Here is a 16,200-nt window from a genome sequence, read left to right as displayed (position 1 = left end):
GGAAGCGAATTTTAGAGGATGTGGCCTTCAATGTCGGCGGTTAAATGCTCGTCAAATTTATATTCGACGAGTAGTCAGCCCGAGTGCTCCCTACATAAAGAAAGCTTTAGAGGTAGGTAAAATAAAAATTTACCGCCGATATAAAAACTTCCAGTGAGATGCTTCGAGTCTAGAACGCTACCAGCTCCACAGGCAGCAAATGTATGCATGATGCACTTTGAATTATTTAATACTCTATCGGTAAGATCCTAAAACCTAAACAAATTTAGAATGTTAGGAATATATTTTTTGGGGTAAATTGTTACTATATTTCTATTTTATTTCAGTTATTTTGTCTAACCAACAATGTTATAATCATTAAAAGGCGAAAATGTTTCTAGACTGGAACACTATAATTTTATTGTTTTTTAAAGCACTGCTTAACCGCCTCGTATTGTAGGTAGTTTACTAAACTATGTATAATTATATATTTTCTGGCCTTAATTTTACTAGTCTAGATTTTTGTAAATATAATAAATAGGTACATAGGTAATTATATTGTTAGTACGGTACTGTTACTCCTCAGAACAATGTAACAGATCAGATGCACCGGGGTATCTGAGGGCCTACCGCGAAGGCGCGAACTCTAATGACGCCTTGGAATAAAAGAGAAAGATGCCTGCAATTTGCGAACCGGTGTTCGCGGTACGCCCTCTGACAGTAACAGTTAGGTACTCTGTTTGCGTGTCAATTAGCCGCCCCCTCCGATTGTGATTAGACTGATCAGATACCCGAAATCAAAGACACAAAAGGTCTTGTGTCTTTTAGTAGGTACTATTATTATTTAATACTAGCCTCATTTTGACTTTTACTTAGCTGGATCAAAAACGTCCAACGTCGGATGACGGGCGTCTTTCCTGTGGAAATACAATAGGTACTTAAACGTTTGGGACAGTTCAAAAATAGAAGGAAATTGGAAGTGTAATTTTCTCACTCAAGATTTATTATTAACCTTTTAACCGCCAGCAATTTTTGATCGAGCGTGCTCGTGTCGTCACCGACAGTAATTGTGTACCACGCAGAGTAAGGTTGGCATAGTTACGGGAATTATAAATGTGCTGTAAAAACCAAATCAGATCTTTGTCTTAGTTATCAAACTGTGGCGAAATGAGCTGGATATGTAATGTCTTATACAGGGTGGTCCAAACCTTGACGTCCAAAAATTTTTTTTACAGTCGTGGGCTATCAGAATATACCCCATGTATGTTAGCCGATTTTTTGTAGTTTTCGAGTTATGATTTTTTAAACTTTTTATTTATTAGGCACACAAAACAGATTCATGAAAACATAATGGAGCGAAAACTACAACTATGCTAAGGCTACAGCTAACTAACTTAATTACACAGTAAAGCAATTAACTTTTTAGCATTAGCAATTAACATTTTAACTTTTGTTATGAAATTCCGGGGTTCCCATACAGGGTGGCTTAAAAATAACTGCATTCCCGTTGCCAGGGAGGTTTTGGGATTATACTGAGCACATTTTACTATGGGACCAACCCCGAAATCGCGAAAAAAAAAATTTGGCTTTCATACATTTTGGCTGTTGTCCATTTTCTATGGAAGGGTCAATTTTTTTTTCGCGATTTCGGGGTTGGTCCCATAGTAAAATTTGCTCAGTATAAACCCAAAACCTCCCTGGCAACGGGAATGCAATTATTTTTTAGCCGCCCTGTATGGGAACCCCGGAATTTCATAACAAAAGTTAAAAGTTTAAAAAATCATAACTCGAAAACTACGAAAAATCGGTTAACATACATGGGGTATATTCTGATAGCCCACGATGTGAGGAATCTAAAAAAAATTTTTGGACGTCAAGGTTTGGACCAACCTGTATATCAGACTCTGGCGGTTAAAGGGTTAATAACCTTTTAATACTTAAACAATAGTAGTTTGTGTTACAAGGGATCAAAATGATATATTTCCGTCAAGGGCGTACATTGAATCCTAAGCGTAATGAGGGATTCAAGTGTTAACGCCCAAGACGAAATAATTTTGATATCGTGTGACACATACTGCTTTTCACATCAACTATGAGGAAAATAAAAATCTTAGTGTTGACACAATCTGATGCTTAAACAGATTATTTAAGCAAAAAAATGTAAAAATAGTGTGCTTGAACAGAAAAGTGACTCGATCCCTCCTAGCAGGGAGGAAAAGTGCCACTTTGATCCCTCCAGCAGGGAAGAAAAAGCTCTTTTCCGAATAGGTGTGAAAAAAGTTTTTGACCCAGTTCGTCGTTATTGTTCCAGATTGAACGGTCAATTCACGGGACTATAGACGCACTAAATAAATTGAAAGGTGGTTGTCACGACCGTCGTGACAACCTCACGTTGTCGTTGACTCGGTGTGTGTGTAGATACTTATCCACTTGCAACGCTTGCTTGCCAATTGCCATGCCGATAGCAACTCGGGAGTACGACCGAGGTGTTGCGATAATGCCTGGTCGTAAAAGGTGGGCGTTATGTGGGCCGGTTGCATAATGAAATACAAGCGAATATTATTAGTGATTTTCATACAAAATCACTAATCTTATGAGCTTGTATTTTATTATGAAGTAATTCTCAGCTTAATCCCGAAGGCGTGTCTATTAGAGTATATTTATATGAGTATGTGTATGTATATGTGTGTGTGTATGTATTGGGCCCCATACTTTCCACGACTCTTCTCTTTCCGCACAGACTCTAATAGTTAATATATTCTTCTGGTGTTTAAGGGTACTAGAGTTCCTGAAGACACAATGAGTTAACAATGTGTACCTACATTTAAAGCGTTCGGCAACGCGCGTGTGCCACCCAAAAAGCCAACGACGTGCGCGATCCATTAATTCTTTTTTTTTAACGCTAATAATTAGATACTTTGATATTTTTCGACACACCCGTCCGCCCGTCTTAAGACTGAGAGAGAGGGGAGAATTAATGGCCATTATAATTCTTGTATTAGAATGTGATCCTATTGAAACATTTAATTTTCAAAGTAATTTAATGTAATGCTGAATCCATCCAGGCAACTTTATAGGTCAAATAGCAATTAAAACTGTCTTGTATGTTCGGCCCACTATAATGCAAGACGTTAAAAATAATGCAAATGCGATAAATGGAGAACCCGCGTCACGCTCTGGCACGGCATGAGCTGCCGGCGCAGAAACACCTCCGCGGGGAATACCAGCTACATAATTGCCAGCTTACTATTTAATCACACCCATTAAGGATCTTCCTAGCGTTGCGCTCATGGCGGCAAGTCATTTCGCCTTATTTGTCCAAATGTTCGAGTTCGAGACTCTTTCCTTGGTAATGAAAAACAAAAACTGCAGAGCTATAAAATACCACCATTAAGTATTCTTATTTCAGTGTAGTGTACGTATTAAGGTCATGTACCTGATGTTAAGACCAATAGGTAGGTCAAAATCCTGACCCACTTCCAGATGACCTAGAAACTTGACATTTGGCATTTGGGCAACTTGATTAACCGGGCAGCACAAATAAACTAGTGGCTCTGTGAGCTGTAGACCTCGCGAGCATAGCTTATTGGGACCGTGCACGATGACAGCGCCACACAGCGGTTTGATCAATCAACAATACAAAGATTTTAATTTAATAAAAAAAAAAAGTTTACGTGAAAAAAAAATAGAAAAAAGTTATGTCTTACTGGGGATCGAACCCAGACTTTCTGTGTGCAAACAAAAAAAAGCGGCCAAGTGCGAGTCGGACTCGCCCATGAAGGGTTCCGTATTTAGGGGATTTATGACGTATTAAAAAAAAACTACTTACTAGATCTCGTTCAAACCAATTTTCGGTGGAAGTTTGCATGGTAATGTACATCATATATTTTTTTTAGTTTTATCATTCTCTTATTTTAGAAGTTACAGGGGGGGGGGGGGACGACACACATTTTACCACTTTGGAAGTGTCTCTCGCGCAAACTATTCAGTTTAGAAAAAAATGATATTAGAAACCTCAATATCATTGAAGACCTATCCATAGATACCCCACACGTATGGGTTTGATGAAAAAAAAATTTTTTGACTTTCAGTTTTAAGTATGGGGAGCCCCCAAAATTATTTTTTTTTCTATTTTTGTGTGATAATCTTAATGCGGTTCACAGAATACATCTACTTACCAAGTTTCAACAGTATAGTTCTTATAGTTTCGGAAAAAAGTGGCTGTGACATACGGACGGACAGACAGACGGACAGACAGACAGACATGACGAATCCATAAGGGTTCCGTTTTTTGCCTTTTGGCTACGGAACCCTAAAAAGGGATTGTTTGCAAAATGCGCCATGATAGTTCTTAGCTAAGCTGACGAAATTTGGCTACTCATTCTCGAACACAAACTAAATATCTAAATACCGCCTAAACCAGCAATACAATTTTTCTGTATTTTTTGCCATTTACTATGTAAATATGTCTCAAAAAGAAAATACTCTTATGATATCGATACGACTATTTGTTTAAGCGCGATCCATTAATTCTTTTTTTTTTACGTTAATAATTAGATACTTTGATATTTTTCGACACACCCGTCCGCCCGTCTTAAGACTGAGAGAGAGGGGAGAATTAATGGCCATTATAATTCTTGTATTAGAATGTGATCCTATTGAAACATTTAATTTTCAAAGCAATTTAATGTAATGCTGAATCCATCCAGGCAACTTTATAGGTCAAATAGCAATTAAAACTGTCTTGTATGTTCGGCCCACTATAATGCAAGACGTTAAAAATAATGCAAATGCGATAAATGGAGAACCCGCGTCACGCTCTGGCACGGCATGAGCTGCCGGCGCAGAAACACCTCCGCGGGGAATACCAGCTACATAATTGCCAGCTTACTATTTAATCACACCCATTAAGGATCTTCCTAGCGTTGCGCTCATGGCGGCAAGTCATTTCGCCTTATTTGTCCAAATGTTCGAGTTCGAGACTCTTTCCTTGGTAATGAAAAACAAAAACTGCAGAGCTATAAAATACCACCATTAAGTATTCTTATTTCAGTGTAGTGTACGTATTAAGGTCATGTACCTGATGTTAAGACCAATAGGTAGGTCAAAATCCTGACCCACTTCCAGATGACCTAGAAACTTGACATTTGGCATTTGGGCAACTTGATTAACCGGGCAGCACAAATAAACTAGTGGCTCTGTGAGCTGTAGACCTCGCGAGCATAGCTTATTGGGACCGTGCACGATGACAGCGCCACACAGCGGTTTGATCAATCAACAATACAAAGATTTTAATTTAATAAAAAAAAAAAGTTTACGTGAAAAAAAAATAGAAAAAAGTTATGTCTTACTGGGGATCGAACCCAGACTTTCTGTGTGCAAACAAAAAAAAGCGGCCAAGTGCGAGTCGGACTCGCCCATGAAGGGTTCCGTATTTAGGGGATTTATGACGTATTAAAAAAAAACTACTTACTAGATCTCGTTCAAACCAATTTTCGGTGGAAGTTTGCATGGTAATGTACATCATATATTTTTTTTAGTTTTATCATTCTCTTATTTTAGAAGTTACAGGGGGGGGGGGGGGGGGACACACATTTTACCACTTTGGAAGTGTCTCTCGCGCAAACTATTCAGTTTAGAAAAAAATGATATTAGAAACCTCAATATCATTGAAGACCTATCCATAGATACCCCACACGTATGGGTTTGATGAAAAAAAAATTTTTTGACTTTCAGTTTTAAGTATGGGGAGCCCCCAAAATTATTTTTTTTTCTATTTTTGTGTGATAATCTTAATGCGGTTCACAGAATACATCTACTTACCAAGTTTCAACAGTATAGTTCTTATAGTTTCGGAAAAAAGTGGCTGTGACATACGGACGGACAGACAGACGGACAGACAGACAGACATGACGAATCCATAAGGGTTCCGTTTTTTGCCTTTTGGCTACGGAACCCTAAAAAGGGATTGTTTGCAAAATGCGCCATGATAGTTCTTAGCTAAGCTGACGAAATTTGGCTACTCATTCTCGAACACAAACTAAATATCTAAATACCGCCTAAACCAGCAATACAATTTTTCTGTATTTTTTGCCATTTACTATGTAAATATGTCTCAAAAAGAAAATACTCTTATGATATCGATACGACTATTTGTTTAAGCGCGAGGTATCACAACTCCTCCATTTTTGAAAATTTCCAAAAACGGGATCGACAAAAAAAAATTATTTACTCATAGAATCTGGTCACAAAATTTCACAAGAATCGGTTGAGAATTGTGACCTGTAGAGGAGAACATCCGGACATACAAAAGCAAAATGCCCGAGTCAAAACGTAGACCTTCGCTACGCTTCGGTCAATAACAATATTAGGTGTTTATAGAGGAAAAAATCATAAAACTGAAAATTATTGATAATTAAGTATTAAGCTTAAGTATCAACAAAGTAAAAACAAACTTAAGTATGAAAGTATTGGTGAATCATTGTAGTAGTTAATTTTACAAATATCAGTTTATTCCTAATGGATACTTACTAATATTTTCTGTACAAAAAGTAATGATATCATATCAAAAACATAAGAGCCAAGTTCAATACGACTTATACTCTTATCTTATGCGTTGTTGTTGACGGCGGCGCCGCCGAAAGCGGCGAAGTCATACTTCATATTGCACTTGGTTCTCATTTCACATTTACCTATGTTTTTATTGGGATAGTACTGTACTAGAAATTATGCTCATCTCCACCCCGTCCCCGCCATTCCGCGGGCTTTTGGATCTCCCCCCGTAGATCGCCTTAGCCCGATGGCTATTAAGCCCGAAGGCCGATTCCAGATTTTAACAAATATTGAAATAAGTGAAATAACCATGAGGGAAATTTATACCAAATTCTACAAACATTATTAAAGGTGGGCATCGATTGGCGGGGCAAACCCATCACCTCTCTTCACGTTGCACTCGAGTGGGATAATTTTCCGTCAGCACAGCAGGCACGCGCCATGGCCGCGGGTGTCTAGCTTTAGCCGCCGTTCGCAGCTTGCAGCCGCCACTCGAATCCCATCAAGTATTTACTTTAGCTTCGTTTACCACTCCTAAGACAAGCGACCGGAACGTGGCATAGAAACTTCTGCCTGCTGATTCTTCCTATTCGATGATACTTACACATTGTAGACACCTACCTTTTACCTAGAAACCATTGTCCATTACAAATCAAATCTACCGCTACGTATAATCATGTAAATATTAGGTATCTATCATCCATCTGATTTGGATCAACGATCTTTTTTTTTTCGAACATATCCCTATTGCAATAAAACTGATAGGATGCATGTACTCGTACGTAGGTACTCCTAACCCTAACAAACAATAGACAACATTAAAATAGCGTGGGTAAGCTTTTGTAATGTAGCAAATATTTGAGCATATAACGGAATTCACATGTGGCAGGCAACGTATTAGCAGGCCAACGTTATGGCGTAAATTAATCCTATGCATCGTTCGGAAATAATGGGGAACAAAAGAGCATTGTTTACAGAGGGCAGCTCGCCGCCGGCGCGGCGCGGCGCGGCTCCGTGGCAGCAGTGCGTGAAACATGAGCGGCGCGAGCGCTAACGAGCGCGCTCGCCGGCCCGCCGCCGCCGCCGCCGCCGCCCATGCTAACGTGTAAGTACCCATCCTATCCATCGTTTTCTTTGCATGCATACAAACATAATCATAAACTTAGATATACACTTTGTGAATATGAAATCTTATCGATAAATTCGGGTAGGTATATACTAGCCTGGGGCCTATGAATCCTATGATGGTCGTGCTTTTATCGTGATCGCAAACGTTCTATCAAGTAGGTTTTATACATATTATTTCACGTTACCGATATTGCATGTAAGTATATGCATTATGCATACCGTTAGGCATCTTAAAGTATTAAAGTTAGACCAAGCTAAGTTGGCAGCGATTTTGATAGTGCAAGTGTTATTTTAAACGTCAAACATCTATGAAATTATGACATTTCAATAACACTTGCACGGTAACGTCTGTGCTATCAAAAAATATGTGCCAACTTAGCTTGGTCTAACTCTAGCATATAATTCAAATCGAACTTCACTAGGTTACAGCTGACTTACTGTTCTTTTTATCTATCTACTTATACCCACTTATACTTACTTTTATTATAGGTACATAGTCGTAATTCTGTTTTGTTCTTGATTAGTTAGTTAGGTACTTAGTATAGGTAACATATTATTGATTTTAATTTACATCCTGAAATATGTAAAACCAAGTCACCTCCGAGTTCCAACCCAACACAGTTGCATTCATTCACGCATGGCGCAGACTCTCCACTGATGTGTCAAGAGTGCACTTTTATTCCTGTGCTCGGTGCGTGTGCAGTGAGTGTGGAGTGGAGTGGGCAGCTCCATCGTGCCCGCACACTACCCCAGCAAAGTACCTGACCTGACCTACCTTTACAGCAGGCTGTGACTGCATTAACTGCGTACCTAGTGTACCTAATGTAATTCAGTCGGGCGAAAATGGATAATAATTATAACGACTAAATAATTTAATTGTTTCAGATAATTGTACTTACACTTTTTTCAGATTACCACTGTAGGCGCATAGCTGTAGTAAGATTATCAAGAAGTTCATCTACCTATAATCTGCTAGAGACTGGCTACCGAAATATTACACAAATTGTTGGCGGGAAATTCTAAATATAACCGATTTGACATTAGAATTGATGACATCATCTATGTAGGTACAATACCTACATCTACCCACCTCACTAAGTAGCCCATTCAATGCTTTCCGGATTCATTGTATCGAGTTAATTAAAGGAGCACTGAACATGAAAGGGTATCGTATCTGCCAAAATGAAACAACGTTATTGTTTTCTGGGAGACACTTAAGCGGCTGAAGTTGAACGAAGGGGACAAGTAAAGCCTCCGCATTTCATCTAAAAAGCTTTCAGAACAAGTTGAGTTAAGACATCACCGCTTTGTATTTCAGTTCAGTTTGTTGTAATGGCTATTGTGCCTCTTATCCGGCGTGCAACTTATCGCCTATCGGCCAAATTAATGCAGAGTTATTACACAGGTCCAACGGGCCTATTTAAATAGGGGTGCCTTTGTTCTCCGCGTTATTGTAAAGGTCTTGGAAATTTTACATCAACCCAAACAATACGGTCATGAGATGTGGTGTAATCCACATAACATAAATAGGTACACTAAATACTAATAGGTAACAAAGTTCCTACCGTTAGGTACAGATGTACCTAACCGCCGAGTATAAAACCATTTTAATAGGATGGTTTTCTTCATCTTTCGTGTCATATACTCGTACATATAGGTATAGTCTGTCAAGCCGTTCCCGTCAGTAGAAAAAAGCGGCAAATTTAAAAAATGTAGGCGCGAAATTGGGCGCGAATTAAGGCTTACTTATGGTCCCAAATACCATTTGAATTTCGCGCCATTTTGTACTGACAAAGCTGTTTGACGCATATAAAAAAGACACGCACCGCCCCCCTCCGTCCGCAATTAATAGCTTCGGAGAAATCTTCGATTTTGTGTTCTTCTAAATTGCGAATCTGACTGCTTTCGTTTTTCAAAAAGTATTAGAATGTAGTCGGAAGGTCCCCCCTCAAAACAATGGTCAGGAGCCCAGAATCTACTAAGTACATATATTATTCAGATTGTCCTGAAAACGGCCAATTAAATTTCATTCATTTTTCCAAAACCATTTCATTTCCGTTCAGTGGCGGATTTACCCTAAGGGCAAGTATTCGTAGCCTAGAGCGGCGAGATATTAGGGGAGGCACTCGGCAGTCTACCAATAATGGTGGGTGCTGATAAAGAGGCGGCTAGTACTTACTACAGGGCCTGGGGCCTAGGGCGGCCGACCCTGCAAATCCGCCACTGTTTTCGGTGAATAAGACATAGGTATACCTACTGCCTTACTAAGCGTATAAGGTCCTCTCCTACGTTTGATCCGAACTGAACACGACCACGACACCCCTGTATACTTCAAAGTAAGTAGTAGGACTGTAATTTGCCAACAAATGCCTATTTAAAAACCGTGGTAACAATTAGGTAACTGATTATGACAATATTGGATGCGGAATCAGAACTGAATGAATGTCTGCGTCTGTCGACTCTGTCGTCTCCTCGACATTGTATCGCTGGCGAGCAGACCACGTTAATTTATTGATAAATCTGGTACGGCGCAGGTTGAATTAATTTCTGTCCATTCATCAATTAATGCGGTCGAGTCGTTGCACTCGAAATGCAGTAGCTACACGTTTGTTAATTCAGACCACAGACAGTGCAAGTGTCCTGACCTCGATACAAATTGCTAGTTTAGGTAACTTAGCCATAATGGCCATAGCCAGGCAGCTATTGCCCCGTTTCGTTGCCCACAAACTTTACACCTACATACTTGACAAATATACCTACCTACTTCACAGTTGGTCTTATTATCATTAATTCAGGACTTGACGATGGGTACTGTAGAAAACGAGGAATCTCTTCAAATATTATATAGGGACATTTTTATAGTACCTACTATAGGTACCATAGATAAAATCACTTGTTATTTCGTGAATAAAATCATAAACCTGTTTGGAACGTTTTGCGCATTTGGTCTCTGAAAGCATTCTTAATAAATAGTAAAGTGGGGCTGCTGATGAAGACTATAAAATAAAAAGGCATTATGAACTGTTTTGTGAAGTCGGTCCTTCATATTGTTCAAACTTACCTATTTATCTATCTTAGCAAAGATAGGTTGGCAATCGCGACGTGCGACCAATACGTGCTATTTGCAACCCAACGCCTTGTATTTGATCGCGAGCACTCGAGCAGTGCTGCCGAGAGCGAGAGCGTAAGTGGCTGGGACCCCTCGACAGCCGCGCCGCGGGCGCAGCGGATGCGCCTAATCACATCAATGCGAATTCGCGAGGATACTTCATATCATCCAATGCGGCGTAAGTGCTGCTCATTCATCATTCAATGACGATCCTTTTGAGTTTTGACGCGCAACACAATAATTATGAATATTATGATGCAGGATGCAGAGCTGGATACCTAATGGATATTCATAATTTAGTCAGGCTAATAAGTAAGTTTATAAATATTATATAGGTAATAGAACAAAATGAAGTATGTAGCTCTTATAGTTCTGTCCGTTTTTGACCAATTTGTTTGTTCGTTCCTGTAAATAATTAAATTTACAATTAATAAGATACATTTTCATATATAGGTACATACTTGATTCATGGTGAGCGCGGGCTCTAAATAATGTTTTTTAACTATATCCGTTAGACCGTTAGAGGTTACTTTTATATTATATTTTTTAGTAATTTTACGTAAAATATTGTAAGCGATGATAAAGTTCCCCACCATTTGTTGCTGTCCAAAAACTCCCGTCGCGATTCAGACCGGTAATAACAATTTACGTAGCAACGAACTTCACTGTGTAGGCACTAACTAGGTACTATTTATTTAACAACCAAAGGAAAATAAAAATAAAAACATAGGATATTTTTGTATTTATTTATTTTACTCATTGTTTATTAACACAACATGACGTCATATGATTTGGTTCAGTCTGGAACTTAATAAACTAAATCCTAAAATTTGGTACAAGACCACACAATCCGCACTAGTGGGTAGGTACGTGCAGCTATTTGACGCACATTCGATAAGTTACTCGTTACACCTAATACAACAATCGTTAAGAATAATATTTACGTGCTCTATAAATGGCTAACTCGATATATGGCAATTACACCCATTACTTACGGCCAACGATCCTGGACACCCTTTCCCTTCTGTCTGATCAATCGTTGACCACTTGCACATTAGCAGCTCACAACGCAACCGATGAAGTGTCGTGCCTTAAACTGGTATCGTCACTATAAGTCGGTATAATCATTATTATAAAGCGACCTAAAATATACTACATATATTGTTTTACCGACCAATATCCGAAATACCTAGTAACCGATTTGGTCACTTAACATTTTTACGGGAGAGGGTGTCGGGGTTAATTTATTGTAAGCAGAGAACAAAATATAAAGCTATGGATTATGCGCTCGATTATTTTGAAATATTGGGTGCATAAAGATTTTATCACAGGGCATAGTGTAATATTTTTTACACACCGAAAAAATATTCGTATCATATAATCATAATAAACATTAATCTTATTTAAATCTAAAATTACATTGAAAGCCAGTACCGTTTACATTTTGTCAGCGAACAACTTCAATCAGAAACGAAAAACAATGACTACACCACACATAGATAAATAAGTAAAAAATACGTTTCACACGCTTGAGTAACATACAAAACATGTCTTTTAAAGAATCATATTATCTAGCAACAGGCAACATCTAAGTAGGTAAGCAAAGCGGACAAAATGAACGCAAGAAAAGTTGTACCTATCGAATTTATTGTCAAAGATCGACCTCTCCGCCGCGCGCTGCGATAAAAGTGTGATCGTACGATGATCATTCATCTGTTTCGGGAAACGACATTGTTTTCAAAAATTATACGCCAGAAAAGAAATAATAATATATAATGGCAGTGCTTCAGACCCAGCTCTATGGCGTTTATCATACTGCCGGCGCATGTCGGTGTGAAGTGCGGCGACGACAGTACGATGGTGCGGTTCTCTCCGCAATTTCGTCCGATACTGCGATGCGCGACGAATTGCATTTATGAACAAAAATCCGTACGGTAATGGAGCTCGGTGTGGCAGACCCCGCGGCGCGCGCCGCATCTCCGTCCGACAAACGAATCGTCGTGCGATTCGCACCTTCGCACGGACAGGTGGAGCCAATGTGTGATACCATGCGGTTTTTGCATACAAATCGAGATTCTACTGTAGGTACAAAGTTAAAAACGCAGCACCGGACGTGCGAAGCAGTGTGATAACCGCCTATTATGGTATATACCTATGTATTATATGAAAATCGTCTGTGGATTCATACTTCTTATGGATTCATACCAGGTATACAATACAATTAATAAATACATTCCATAGCTTAGTAATAAAAATGCTAGTTCTAGATCTATTATCCACAACACACGCCTTATTACTGTGGGACTAGGTCGATTCGTGTAAGATTGTCTAATAATAGTAATTATTTATTTATTACATTTTCTGAATAAGTATACTAATAGAATATTCCATATTGTTCAGCAAAAAATATTTACATATAATATTTCAATTAGTAGGTAGTGCTTTTTGAAAACTTGATGCTGGTGGCGACAATCGGACTGACTCAGGTATACTCAACCTTTTTGTATAAGGGCGTAATACTCGTAGTCGTATTAGATCAGGAGTCGGGTCACAAAATAAATTTGTGGCTTTCCAGTGAAGGGTTCTTATGCTTCATGTGCAATAAGAACCATTCTATCAGACTTTATGTTTGAATTTCAGGTGAATCCTTATTGCGATTGAAGCATAAAGACCCCTCTGTGTTGGAAAGCCACATTTGAACACAGGATTTGAGTATCCGTTGGATTGCAAATATGGTGGGTGGTGGGTGCCAATGCCAGATTGAGTAATAGCTGAAAATAAAACTTTTTTTTTTTTTTTACAGACCTAGAAATCTTATTCATTATAAATAACACAATGAATGACTATAAGTATTAATGTTGAACAAGTCTTAAAATACTGATTAGCCCTGTGGCTCAACCGGAACTAAAAGGCTTGTCCATTAACAGAAGTATATCGTAGTAACAATAATATTTACATTACAATATTTGCTTTACCATTTGATATTAAATCTTTCTTATAGGACGTTTTTGGATATAGTAATAACCTGTTAGGTACACATGTAATTAATAAAGTGTAACTTCCAATGGCTGAATTAGTTGAACGACTAATTAATACGCTTGTATGAACGCTGAATGCTATTTGGAATTAGAAACGTCGCAGCACATGCCATTAGTGAAAGCGACGACTTGTTAAAGCTATTGCTTTATACAATACAACAGTATGTGTGTGTTTTAGACATCTCTATACTAATAGTAATTTGTTCGCGAATTACAAATTAAAACCTTATTCTATTAGCCGCTGCCTTGCCGTGTGCTTGGTTTGAGAGATCACTTAAGTGATTTAATAATATAACCTACTTATACTTAACTCTCTAACCTAATTGATAAAGATATGTAAATTATAATTGGACGAAACTAAAACGGTCGGCCAAATTATTTAAATAACAACACATAGAACACTTTTGTTTGATAAAGCTGACAGTGACGTCAATGTTTAGGACCCAATTGTGTGGCTGACGGATTAAGTAACCGGTTGTAAAGAAAATTATTTTTACTCTTGGAAATCATGTCTTAATAATTTGTTCAGTACATTTCCTACGTTTATTACACCTGTGCAAATAAATGGCTTATAGTGTTCATTAGAGCGCATTGTAAAGTTGCGTGTAAGCCGCTTGTTGTCGCCTGTTATAGGAGGAGCACCGTGACTATAGGTAGGTGTCGCCTTAGGCCTCATTTATGGATCGGCAGCGCACCGCCTCAGCCAGACGGGCAGTAGTACACTAGGCACACGTACGTGGCAGTCAAACTAAGCGCGAAGTATATAAGGACAGTACGCTCAAGGGTCTTAACGAGGGTTAACTCAGCCACACGAAGGCCCTACATCTACCATTAAAAAGTGAACCTTATTTTCGTACTTACTTAAATCCGTTACAATTATTTTGAGTATGACTTATTTCCATTTTTTGATCTTTGGCTAATTAATAAAAAAATATTTAAATCATAAAAAGAGTATTTTTTAGAACCATTACAATATCCAATACGTCGTAAACATATAAAATATAAATTAAAATATATATTCTTGTCGGTCATTATATTTCAAATAATCCATAATAAAGTTGGTTCTAAAACAAATACTAGTCATCAGGTATCTTATAACTCTTAAAAGTCATGTCACTCATCATTTTCCCAGATAATTACATTAAAGGCTACTTCGTTTGGGCTCATCCTAGATGCATTACCTACCCTGTTTCAACGTTAACATTCTTTTCATACAATAACGGGATAAAATATAATTTATATTTAGACATTATACTTACAAGGGATGGAATTATATTATAGCACAATGTGTAGATGCCAACGTCTACGAAACATATCATAAAATAATATTTAAGATAGCTTAAGAAAGGGATTTCACGAAGATCTATAAAGAGAACATTAGCAAAACACTAGTTCTGCTTGATGATATTTGTAAATATTTGTACAGTCCTATTTTAACATTTAGAGTTTATATGTAGTATTAACTGGTGTAACTACGAACGCATTTATATGAATGACGTGTCGGCGGCTAGGTTAGGTACCTAGTAGGGGTGGTTGACTAGTGTTGTGTTGTGGGGCGCTTACCGCCGGCCGCGGTACTTGTCCGTGGTGGCGTCCTCGAGGTTGCTGTCCCAGTCGAACTCCGTGACGCCGCTGCGCGGGGCCACCTCGCCCAGGTGCCGCCAGCGGTATTCGAAGTCGGAGTCCCGTGTCTTCAGGGCCTCGAACCTATTCATCACATATTTAATTTAACACCAATACCTACAAGTTTGTTTAAATTGAATATTATGTTTTCTTTCCTGTATGGGCTTCAGAGGGAGCTACTTAAGCCTACAATCTAATGTTACCTGGATACTCGTATTAACATAACCTAGGGTCTAACATGTTTGCCTGTGCCCGGATGCAGTCACGTATTTTATTGCACGGTACCGTCAGTATATCCGGAACTTTTCCGTTATGTACCTAACTAGGAAAAGAGGAAGGGGTTTTTTCTTCGTTTTGTCAATTCATGTTATCTTAGGAAGGAATAATACAATCGGTACAATCTAACCACATCTTCATTGATGTTATGTACCTAAGATACCAGTGGAAGTATTTTTCAGGTTTCCGAATTCAAACAGTAAAAATAGTTAAGATGCATTTAAAGGGAGGTCATGTCTATTAGTGAACAAATGATGGCGTGATTTCGAACAACTTGTGGATTTTTGCCATTTTTCCCAAATCTCAAATCATTTCATAATATTGGCGCAAACAATTTTTCTTTAATAATATTTTTTTTTTTTTAGTTTTTACAATGTGGTCAAAGAAAGCATACATATTACACAAATATCAGGGATTCAGGTGCAGAAAACCTATACACCTAAAAGGAGAAAAAGTGTCAAGAAAGTTGTATCGGAGACCTGATAAGATTATCAT

General features: G+C 38.3%; 2 protein-coding genes across 2 annotated transcripts in view; one reads left to right on the top strand and one right to left on the bottom strand.

Annotated features, from left to right (window-relative positions):
- Positions 1 to 16,200, top strand: part of LOC134661674 (GTPase-activating protein) — a 360,962-nt gene that overhangs the window by 193,824 nt on the left and 150,938 nt on the right. The window lies entirely within an intron of this gene.
- Positions 14,611 to 16,200, bottom strand: part of LOC134661918 (heparan-sulfate 6-O-sulfotransferase 2) — a 52,744-nt gene continuing 51,154 nt past the window's right edge. Inside the window, exon 8 of the mRNA XM_063518166.1 lies at positions 14,611 to 15,513. Coding sequence (XP_063374236.1) covers positions 15,366 to 15,513 — 148 coding nt within the window. The 3' untranslated portion in view covers positions 14,611 to 15,365. The remainder of the gene's footprint in view (positions 15,514 to 16,200) is intronic.

This window comes from Cydia amplana, chromosome Z, assembly GCF_948474715.1.
Source record: "Cydia amplana chromosome Z, ilCydAmpl1.1, whole genome shotgun sequence".
NCBI lineage: Eukaryota > Metazoa > Arthropoda > Insecta > Lepidoptera > Tortricidae > Cydia > Cydia amplana.
The sequence above is the reverse complement of the archived record's forward strand: the minus strand, read 5'-3'. Positions and strand labels throughout refer to the sequence as shown.